Here is a 12,021-nt window from a genome sequence, read left to right on the forward strand (position 1 = left end):
TAAAGTGGTTAAGGGACATTTTTAATAGATTGAGTAAAATTGCTTACTCTAGGTAATACAGTGTTTACTGTAAAAATTCAAATTAAACCTAGGAATGGAATTGGGGCCTTTGGTGTAATTTGCTTTCTTTTGTAGTGTGTTGTAATGGAAACTGGATTAATCATTAGAAGTCATTTTTGTTATTAAAATATTACTAGAATGGAAATAGGCCTTCATACATATTTGACTATATAATAGTCTACAAATACCTGCATCTCAATAAATCTGTGGTCAAGAAAACCCCACTGTAGTTAGTAACAAAATATGTAAGGTTTATAAGTACAGTGTAGAAAAATAAGGCAAATGAGATAATTACAGTACCCATTAATAAAAGTAGCACAGCAGTAGTTTAAAATGGTGAGAGTTTAGATTGCAAGGCAGGGAGTGATAAAATTGTGGGTGGAAAAGGGAAACAAGGGACCACATTATGAAACACCTTGCATCCTGTGCTAATGTATTGACTATTTTTGTGGGGAATAGTTAGCCATTGAAAGGAGTTAAGCAAGGGAATAATTAAGTTTGCCTTTATAAAATTTTTACTTCAAAAAATAATATTTGCTCATTAAAAACTACAAAGAATGTGTATTCCTTTTGAAAGAAACCCTTTCATGGACCCCCAGTCTAGCTCCTCAGGGATTTCCATACTTCTAACCATTTATAACAATTAGGAACCTTTTTCTTTTTCTTTTTTTGTGAGTACAATGCTTTGGTGGTGGTGGTATTTTGGTCTCTTTCTCTAAATCTGTCTCAGTGAGGGGCCTGTTATGATTTTGTAGTTGAGAGCATGATATCTTATTAAACTTTTGCTGTATAATTAAGAACTAACAAAACAGATCTTAGGGTTGAACCTTAGAAAATGCCTGTTATTCTGAAGAAATACCTAGGGTATTATTGGTAAGGAATAGTTTAATTTTTTTCTTCATTCCCCAGAAACAACTTAGGAGGCCAATTAAGGAGTCAGAACTTTGTAAGCCTTACCTTATTTGAGAAGATAATTGAGAAAAGCTGTGAAAAGCAGTCCAGCATCAACCAGAAATTTTCAATTATTGTCTTCAATTTGACTTGATACTGTTTTCTGTTTTACACTGTCCTTTGAATTAAAATCTGTGATAATTAGTCTGCCTTAGACCAAGTAACAAGACCAAACTGATACGTTTCCGTAAACACTAAGTTAATTTCTCTTGGTTTAAATTGCAATCAGTATAGACTAACCTAAGGACAAAGCAAATGTGATTAAAAACAGTATTTTAAACGAATTTTCGGGTTTGCATGTTCGATAGCATATTCTTCCTTCCCCTTCCTTAATTTTCGGCATGCTTTGTTTTTTTTGCATAAAATTTATGCTGCATCAGAATTTATCATGGCAAAATTTAATAAGTTTTAGTTATACATGTTCATTTATTATATGTTTATTCTTTGTTTTTTCAACAATATAAACATATCTTGATTTTTTTGGTGAATGCATAATTTATTTTTACATTAAAAAAATTAGTCATATTATTTTTAACACCTGAAGGAAGAAAAAGCAATTTTCCACCCACTTTTTAGAAGTGACTTAATAACAAAGAGAGATGAAGAATGATATATACAACAATCATCTTTCTTCTTACTCTTATTAACACTTGATAGTTTAAAATATTTTGTCTCGATAGTTTTAAAAATGAAAATAAAAAGGTAGATGAAAGCTGGAAATATTTGTGAGTTCTGGTTAATGGTCAGTTTGTAGTTATAGAATATGCTAAAAAATTTATACTCAGAGTTTTAGGATGTCAGAAAGTTGGTTGTGAAAACCCTTTTTTATCTGACTCAAAATTTTTATCCTGATTCTTATATTATTAGGCTTTAACTTTTCATATAAAACAAGTTGCTCTGTGAAGTTTCGTTTTATAAGCAGTATAATAAAACCATATTTGGAACAATTGACATTCATCTTCATATATAATTATTTTTATGTATAAAGTTTCTGTCATTCCAAGAGCTGAGTACATATCCCATAATAGCGTATATATACCAAAATTCCATTAACTACATATGTTGGGAAAGAAAACTGAAATGATGGACATTTCAACTTTAAAATTATATTCTAAAGTAATGCTGCCCACTGGAAGTACAATGCAGGTCACAAATGCAAGCCACAAATGTAATTTTATATTTTCTAGTAACCAGGCTAAAAAAGAAAAACAAATGAAATTAATTTTAGTAATATATGAGTATTATTTCTACATATAGTAAGTATAAAACATTGTGGAATATTTTGAATTATTTTTATTTTTGAATCAAGTGTTCAAAATCCAGTGTGTGTTTCACAATTACAGCATATCCCAATTTGAGCTACCCACATGTCAAGGTTCTCAAAAGCTGTGTGTGGCAGTGGCTACCATAATGGATAGCATAGTTTCAAAGTAGCAATAATTAAGTACTCCCTCGTTTCTTTTTATTACTGCTTCCTTTCATGTATTCAGTTATTTATAGAGCTGGAATCCCAAATTGATACACATTCAGAACAGTTTCTATAAAATCTTTTATCTTTTTAATGAAAGTTTGTAATGTTAAATTGTGAAAATTACTTGTTATTCTTTACTTGTTTACAAAATGGAATCAAGTATCCATGGCTGATGAAACGGGGAAGGAAAGGTTGGATCTTCTAGTGTTTCTTCAAACTTTTGTACTCTGGAATGTGTTTTCTCCTTGAAAAAAAATGCAGTCACCATGTAGATTAAAGATGATTATTCTTAGCAGACTTTCAAGTGCCTCTTTTAAAGGGCTGGTGCTCTGAATATTGAGGCTTAAGTTTAATGAACTTTTAGTAAAAATAAAAACATTATTTCAAATTTTTGAGCAATGTGATTTAAAATGTATTCTTTAAAGATTTCATATACTTACATTTTTAAGAATGTGATTTTTTGTTTTCATCTCAAATTAGGTGTTTTTGATTTGAACATCACAGAAAAGAAATCTTCTGAGAAAGCATTTAGAAACACACCTGTACTTCTGTTTTCCTTTTTCAATCATCGATAAATGGAATATTCTTATTACTAACAGAGAACACGTAGAACATTTAACTCTCCCAAAAACCTAGTTGTGTCGATGACATTGTCTTCTTTCTATGGGCTGGGTAAATAGATTTGGAAAGGTTTGATTGAATTGTCCAAATAGTTAAGTGATAAATTTGAGCCACAAATCTCACTGTATAATATGCTGTCATCCTGTCCCCAGATAAAGTTGTAATTAATGTAGAGAAAACATACATTTTCTTTTCCTTTTTTTTTTTAGTTTTAAGTTCAAGGACACAAGCAGGATGTGCAGGTTTATAACATGGGTAAATGTGTGTTATGGAGGTTTGTTGTATGAATTATTTAATCACCCAGGTATTAAGCCTAGTATCCATTAGGTATTTTTTCCTGATCTGCTCTCTCCACTTGCCCTGCACCCTCTGATAAGCCCCAGTGTGTGTTGTTCCCCTCTATATGTCTATGTGTTCTCATCATTTAGCTTCCACTTATAAGTGAAATCATATGTTACTGGTTTTCTGTTCCTGCATTAGTTTACTAAGGATAATGGCCTCCAGCTCCATTCATGAACCTGCAAAGAACATGATCTCATTCTTTCTTATGGCTGCATAGTATTCTATGGTGTATATGTACCACATTTTCTTTATCCAGTCTATCATTGGTGAGCATTTTGGTTGATTCCATGTCTTTGCTATTGTGAATAGTGCTGCAATGAACATACATGTGCGTGTCTTTATAAGAGAATGATTTCTTTTCCTTTGGGTATATACCCAGTAATGGAATTGCTGGGTCACGTGGTATTTCTGACTTTAGGTCTTAGGAATCGCCACACTGTCTTTCACAATGGTTGAACTAATTTTAACACTCCTACCAACAGTGTATACGTGATCCTTTTTCTCCACAACCTTGCCGGCATCTATTTTTTAAAAAAATTTTTTAATAATAATTCTGGCCGGGCGCGGTGGCTCAAGCCTGTAATCCCAGCACTTTGGGAGGCCGAGACGGGCGGATCACGAGGTCAGGAGATCGAGACCATCCTGGCTAACATGGTGAAACCCCGTCTCTACTAAAAATACAAAAACTAGCCGGGCGAGGTGGCGGGCGCCTGTAGTCCCAGCTACTCGGGAGGCTGAGGCAGGAGAATGGTGTAAACCCAGGAGGCGGAGCTTGCAGTGAGCTGAGATCCGGCCACTGCACTCCAGTCCGGGCGACAGAGCAAGACTCCGCCTCAAAAAAAAAAATAATAATAATAATAATAATAATAATTCTGACTGATGTGCGATGGTATCTCATTGTACCCCATTAAAAAGTGAGGAAAGGACATGAACAGACACTTTTCAAAAGAAGACATACATATGGCCAACAAGCATATGAAGAAAAGCTCAACGTCACTGATCATTAGAGAAATGCAAATTGAAAATATATATTTTCACATTTCAAATAATGATCCCAATATCTTGACACGAATGACTTGAATATCACAATGTTTTGTCCAGTGTTTGTTATGTACCACGCTAATGCTGATGATGCTGATTACGCTCATGTTTGAATTCTGACTTGCCATCTCATCTAAAAAGTTAAAAATGGTTAAAGCTTGACACTGCTGTCTTTTAAAGCTATGTCTTTTAAAGCTATGTAAAATATCATTTTTGGTGGATCAGAATATTTTTTACCTTTCTTAAAATATTGCACACCTTTCTTAGTAGAAACCTATAAAATAAAACTTGACCTTTTACTAATATTGTAAAATCCTTTCTTAATGACAAAAATGACTAAAGAATGTTATGGGCCCTCTTGTGTTAGGATGAATAAATAACACTACTTTTGGTACAGCTTTCACTCTACATTATTCCTGTTTCTTTTTTAGCCCCTCGGAAACCAAGCCCTAAAGGTCTACCAAACAGAAAGGGAGTCCGAGTGGGATTTCGCTCCCAGAGCCTCAACAGAGAGCCACTTCGGAAAGATACTGATCTTGTTACAAAACGGATTCTGTCTGCAAGACTGCTAAAAATCAATGAGCTGCAGAATGAAGTATCTGAACTCCAGGTCAAGTTAGCTGAGCTGCTAAAAGAAAATAAATCTTTGAAAAGGCTTCAGTACAGACAGGAGAAAGCCCTGAATAAGTTTGAAGATGCCGAAAATGAAATCTCACAGCTTATATTTCGTCATAACAATGAGATTACAGCACTCAAAGAACGCTTAAGAAAATCTCAAGAGAAAGAACGGGCAACTGAGAAAAGGGTAAAAGATACAGAAAGTGAACTATTTAGGACAAAATTTTCCTTACAGAAACTGAAAGAGATCTCTGAAGCTAAACACCTACCTGAACGAGATGATTTGGCAAAGAAACTAGTTTCAGCAGAGTTAAAGTTAGATGACACCGAGAGAAGAATTAAGGTACAATTTCTCCAGCTTCTAATTGTACTTTCTTTGGATGTTTCTTATTGGGCATTTAATGTGCTCTCTTAAAATTGCTTATTGCAGTTTGATATTTGCTTGGAAATGAAAACTATTTTTAGTACTGTTTCTAAGTAAAAGATTCGGGAAAATTTAGTATTTTATATTTAAGAGGAAGATGCAAAAGATTGTGTACATTAATGAGCTACATGTTGACTGACGGATCATAGTCATTTTGGGAAAATACTCTATTTGGTTATCTGATTGTTTCTCTAAAATTGGAAATGACACTGTAATAGCCATAGTATATAAAACTGACCTTTTGGGGCCACTGTGTAAGAAATGCCACATGAACAATGCCTTCTGTTTTTATATCTATGCACATTGTCTGTTAAAAACTAATTATAGTACATCTTTTTGGACATGGTCTGCACCTACTCCCCAGAATGAAAAAACTGTTAGAGCGTGGGTGGGAGACTTTTAGGACTAACTAGTGTGAGAATACAGCAGCTCTTTTAAAAGTATGTCTTTCCTGAATGGAGAGAGGAAAAGAGTCCTATCCCATGACTTTTACACAGGGCAGTCAGTTGCCACCTTCTGTGTATATGTATCAGACAGAAGCCCTGAGTCAGGTTGTGTTGCTTAAAATTGACAAGTAGTTTGGAAAGCAAAGGTATGAAAAAGTATGGCAATAATGCTTGCTGTGAGAGTGAGCAAAGGAAGCTCAGAACTATCAATAAATTAGGTTTTTGCAGTATATTAATTAGATGTTTTTAATACATGGCATGTTATGGTACTTAGTCTATATAATATGCCATGCCCATTATACCAGTGCCATGCCCAGGGACAGGGACTCATTAAATACACGCTGTACATCAGTGGCCAGAAAAGGCACCTATTTTTTTCCTCCAAAATTTGCAATTATTGTCTTCTGTTTCAGTGCACAGAAGATACCCTATTATGTAGATTCCAGTAATGATCAGCTCACAGTGCAAAGCAAACAAACTATTTTTAAGAGCCACTTACCCATGAAGTAGGGTAGGAGTGGGGACTGAGAATAGTTACCATAAACAACAAATAACTGACATTTTAATTATTTTTAAAGGGAAGCATAAAAAGTGCCAAATAATGGATTTTAAAATTATGAAGAGCACAGATTGCTAATTAATAAATATGATAAATAGCTGAGTGTGTATATAAAACTACATATAGAGAACATGAAATTGCAGTGCATACACACACGTATACAACTATATACTGCAGTTTTCTCTTACGTGAAGGGGATTGACAGGTGGTGGGGAGGGAGAAGAGAGAGAGAAGAGATAAGAAATGGGACTGACCCTGTGGATTCTGAGTTATACGTGGAGGTGAATTATATGACTGCTCATTTGGGAGCGTGAAAATCAGTCACCTATAATGTTAAGTCTTTGAAGTAGTTAACCATATAGTGTCCTCATTTTTTTTTAGTTTTTTAAATTTTTATTTTGAGTTCATTGTAGATTGCCATGCAGTTGTAAAAAATATGTAGAATAACTATAATATTACAGCCAGGAAATTGGTCGTGATACATACAATTCATCAACTGCATTCAACTTTCCCTAGTTTTACATGTGTGTGTATTTAGTTCTGTGCAGTTTTATCACATGTATAGATTCGTGTGACTACCAACATAGTCAAGATATAGACCAATTCCGTCATAAGAATCTCTTGTATTTTACCCTTTTACAGCCACAGCTACCTCCTGCGTTTCCCTCACTAACCTATGACATCAGCTAATATGCTCATTATTTCTCTAATTTTGTCATTTCATGAATGTTATATAAATGGAATCACACAATATCTAACCTTTTGACATTGGCAGATTCCGCTTATACATTCACTTAAATGGTTGCATGTATCAATAGTTCCTTTTTTCCCTGAGTATTCCATGGTATGCACCACTACGGAGTATTATGGTACATCCTGTTGAAGGACATTTGGTTTGTTTCCAGTTTTGGGCTCTTAACTAATAAAACTGCTATGACCATTTATGTGCAGATTTTTGTTTGAATATACGTTTCAATTTCTCTGGGATATATGCCTGAAAGTGTACTTGCTGGTTTTATGATAAATCTGTGTTTGATGTTGTAAGAAACTGCCATTCCGTTCTCTTTTTTTTATACTTTTTTCTTTGTTGTTGTTTTTTCCATTTGTAACAATCATCAGAACATTCTCTTTTCTAAAGTAGTGGTACCATTTTTTATTGTCCCGCCAGTAGTGTGTAAGTGGTCCAGTTTCTCAGCATCTTTGCCAGCATTTGGTGTTAACACTTTTTAAAGTTTTAGGCATTTTGATAGCTATGTAGCATCATCTCATTGTGGTTTTATTTTGCCTTTCCCTAATGGCTAATGATGTTGAACATCTTTTCATGTGCTTATGTGCCATCTGTAGATCTGTGCATTTCATTCATGTTTTCTACCCATTTCCTAATTGGATTGTTTGCTTTATCTATTTTTTGGAGAATTCTTTATTATAATCCAGATACAAGGTTTTTGTCAGATAAATGTGGTCTACAGATGTTTTCTGCCATTCTGTAGCTTGTCTTTTCATCCTTTTCACGGTGTCTTTCAGAGGAGAAATTTTTAATTTTGATTTTTGATGTGGTTCAGTTTAGCAGATATATCTCTTATGGATTGTGCTTTGGTGTCAAGTCTAATACGTCACCTATCCCTATTGTCCTTTGCCTGTTTGTCCCAAAGATTTTCTTCTATTTTTTCATCTCCCAGCTTTATCAAGGTATAATTGACAAATAAAAATTGATTACTTTTAAGGTATACCACTTGGTGTTTTATAAAATTGTTATGGTTTTATATTTTACACTTAAGTCCATGATTGATTTTGATTTAATTTTTGTATAGACTGTGAGGTTTAGATTGAAGTTCTTTGTGTTTGTTTGGCCTATGGATGTGTAGTTACTCCAGCACCATTTGTTAAAAAGATATCCCTCCTTCACTGAATTGCTTTGGCACTTTTGTCAGTTGGGCATATTTTTATGGCTTTATTTCTGTAGTCTCTATTCTGTTCTATTGATCTGTGTGTCTATTCCTTTGTTGTTACTACACACTCTTGATTACGTACAGCATCCATAATAAACCTTAACATTAGAGAGACTGATTCCTCTCATGTTATACCTCATTTTAAACATTTTAACTGTTTTAGCTACTCTTGATCCTCTGCCTTTCCACATAAATTTTAGAATAAGCTTGTCTACATCTACAGACATCTTCCTGGAATTTTTGTAGGAATTGCATTAAATATAGATCAATTTGTGGAGAATTGGTATCTTTACTGTGTTGAATCTTCCTATCTTGTACATAGTATGTGTCTCCATTTATTTAGGAAATCCGATTTTTTTCATCTTATTTTGTAATTTTCAGAATACAACTCTGTATATGTTTTAGATTTATACCTCAATATTTTATTTCTTTTGGTGCAATTTTAAATTGTCTCAATTCTTACTAAATTAGAAAATTACTTTTGAACTTTTATTTTTGAATTTCAAAACTTATTTTTGTTGTAAAAGTTATTTTCACAAGGAGTTAAGAATGTTTTGTGCAAACCAAGGAATGACTTGGTTTTAGAAGTTTACTCCCAAGTTTTAGAAATACTGGATTTATCAACTGTATACCTCAAAGTTGGGTTGGTACGTCTAAACTGCTTCATTTCTGCTATATTGGAATCAATATTTAATATGATATTATGAACGTACTTTTTTTTTTTTTTTTGAGACAGAGTCTCACTCTGTCCACCAGGCTGGAGTGCAGTGACATGATCTCGGCTCACTGCAACCTCCACCTCTCAGGTTCAAGCAATTCTCCTGCCCCAGACTCCTGATTAGCTGGGATTACAGGCGCACACCACCATGCCCGGCTAATTTTTGTATTTTTAGTAGAGATGGGGTTCACTCTGTTGGTCACGCTGGCCTCGAACGCCTGATCTCAGGTAATCCACCCACCTTGGCCTCCCAAAGTACTGGGATTACAGGAGTGAGCCACCACGCCCAACCATGAACCTACTTCTCTTAACCCAATAAATTCACATCAGCTGTTGTACTATAGTAGCTCTCTTGTTATTTGGGGGGATGCGGGGAGTGTAGTCAGCGCAGCCCACCCGAGGGTAATTGTTCTCCACTTTTTAACCTACTTTTTATACTTCCTAAATGCAGCCTCTGGCTTTTAACCCATTTTGTACATCTTTCATGATCTCAGCAGTCAATCCAGAATTTGAAATATTTACTATTGAGTTTCTTACTTTACTGCAAAATTCAGCATTTGTTTTTGTGCCTCATTTTATTTTTCAAATTTTACTTCAGCCAACACTGTTGATCCTTTCTCTTCTAACTCAGGTATAGTCAAACCGCTAACTGATTAAGGGAAAAAAACCAGAAACTTGATTGTGATGTTTCATTTTGCAAATTAACTAAAACCCAAGAAAGTCCTGGGTATCCCTTGAAATTACAGTAAAATCTTAGTAAAGATCTTTGTTATTGTTAAGTTCTATGATGTTCTTTAGTAAGGATACTTGTCTATGTGGTTTTTTTTTTTCTGTAACTTTTTGTTTTATTTTAAGATAAAGCTGAAAATTGTGTCAAGCAGCTTTGTTTATTTGTTTATAGCTTGTCTCATTCCAGGATTTCAGGCCACAACTCATTCTTCTTGCTAGTTGCAATTCCTTCTTAAGTGGGGGTGGTGGGGGTGGACGAAGCGTCTTCAAGGTTATCTATAACTAGCTGAGCTGTGAAAAACTTTTCCCCAGAACATCAACCTATAAGTTGGGTACAGGCTTATTTTGTTCGTTGATGGAAGTGACAGAATGCACAGAATCTTAGTAATTTACGAACGGAGTAGTTTAGAAATGGATAACTAGTTAGAGAGGTGAACAACCAAAGGTATCTGTGGGGACAACCACCATGACAGTTGTCTGTCCTCCTTCAGAAATTACAGCCTATCTTGTAAGATGTGGTTTGCTCTGGTTCCAGGCCATAGACCAGGGATGGAGAAATACTTGATGGGATTAAACTTCCTGAGCTCTGTACAAAGGGCAGACAGTTACCTCAGTCTGTATACTTCCTGCTTTCCTTACAGATGACTTTATACCTTTATTTTGTTTTTTATATCAATAAATTTATTGAATAAAGTCCTGTCAGTGTATCAGCCTCAATTTAATATTTTGTCACGTGGGATACCTATTAACTTCCTCAGGAATGGCACCAGGTTCAAGAGGCCGAAAAAGAGATCCAGAGCCAGCAAATGAGACATAAGGTTTTCTGAGGGTAACTTGCATACAGGGTGGTCCAGTGATGGTGGGCTGGACAGTAGAACTGCCACCTCTTGCAGAAAGCATGCAGTTTATATAGCATTTTCACTTAACCTCCACCCCCTAACACCCTCCACCTGGCAACTTCTTTTAACCCAAAACAAAGAGTCTGGATTCCCTGTGTGGCCAGCGTTCCATGAGACAGGCCAGGAACTCAGATGTTCCTCACAGGTAAGGAATGAATCTCTTGGGTTGGCCACTGATTGGAACTCTGAACACACATTCAGGTGTGCCTGCCATACAGGATCATTCTCAGGGTGCGCTTAAGTTCAGTTATTGTTGTCAGGTGCATCTACCATACATATACATATGCCATACTATATTTAAATAAAACTGTAACACATGTTACAACTTTTATAGAAGAAAAACATTTTTTAGTTATATAAAGTAGTGGTTTTCAAACCTTTGCTCTCAAGACCCTTTTATATTCTTAAAAATGATTGACACCTCCCTCCAGCTTTTGTTTATGTATATTTAGCACATTTGAAATAAAAATCAAGAACATTAAAAAATTTATCTTAATTCACTTAGTAATAAACAACTCATTATATGTTAAAAGATCTTTTAACAAAAAAAATCTGTATTTCCCAAACCAAAAATAAATGAGGACAAGAGTGGCATAATTTTATATTTAAAAACTTTTTTTAATGCCTGGCTTAATAGGGGACAGCTGACTGGGTCCTCATATCTGCTTCTGCTTCAATCTGTTGCATTATGTTGTGATTGATAAGTATGAAGAAAATTGAGCCTCACGCAGATGTCTAAAGTAGTTAGAAAATGGAGGAGTATTTTGGTAGCCTTTTCAGGTAATGAATAGTCTTTTTTGGTATTACGCTAAAGCTTAAGTGATTTCTTAATGGTTAGTTGCAGTGTGGAATATGAAATCATATTAATGAGCTTTTTGTATTTGGATACACTAACATTCATTGATGGTCTTTCAATGGATGTTTTACATCACGCATTGATCATTTGGAAAATACTGGTTCACTTTCCAAATGTGTATATGTTTCAGTGGAGCCTTTGAAAAACTCCGTTGTATACTCATGACACAATATGAGTGAAAATAGCAAATAATATCTTAGTATTATAAGATAGTTTTGACTTTGAAGATCCTCCAAAGTGTCTCAGGGACCTTTAAGGGTTTTCACATCATTCTTTGTGAATCACTGACTTAACATAGACAGTTCTTTGTTAGAAACTTCATTAGTAATTCCCCTAA

At 34.7% G+C, this 12,021-nt stretch overlaps 1 protein-coding gene across 1 annotated transcript in view; it reads left to right on the forward strand.

The window, feature by feature from the left end:
- LCA5 (lebercilin LCA5) overlaps window positions 1-12,021 on the forward strand; it is a 52,348-nt gene that overhangs the window by 18,819 nt on the left and 21,508 nt on the right. Inside the window, exon 3 of the mRNA XM_023223090.2 lies at window positions 4,918-5,447. Coding sequence (XP_023078858.1) covers window positions 4,918-5,447 — 530 coding nt within the window. The remainder of the gene's footprint in view (window positions 1-4,917; window positions 5,448-12,021) is intronic.

The sequence above is a fragment of the Piliocolobus tephrosceles genome, chromosome 5 (genome assembly GCF_002776525.5).
Source record: "Piliocolobus tephrosceles isolate RC106 chromosome 5, ASM277652v3, whole genome shotgun sequence".
NCBI lineage: Eukaryota > Metazoa > Chordata > Mammalia > Primates > Cercopithecidae > Piliocolobus > Piliocolobus tephrosceles.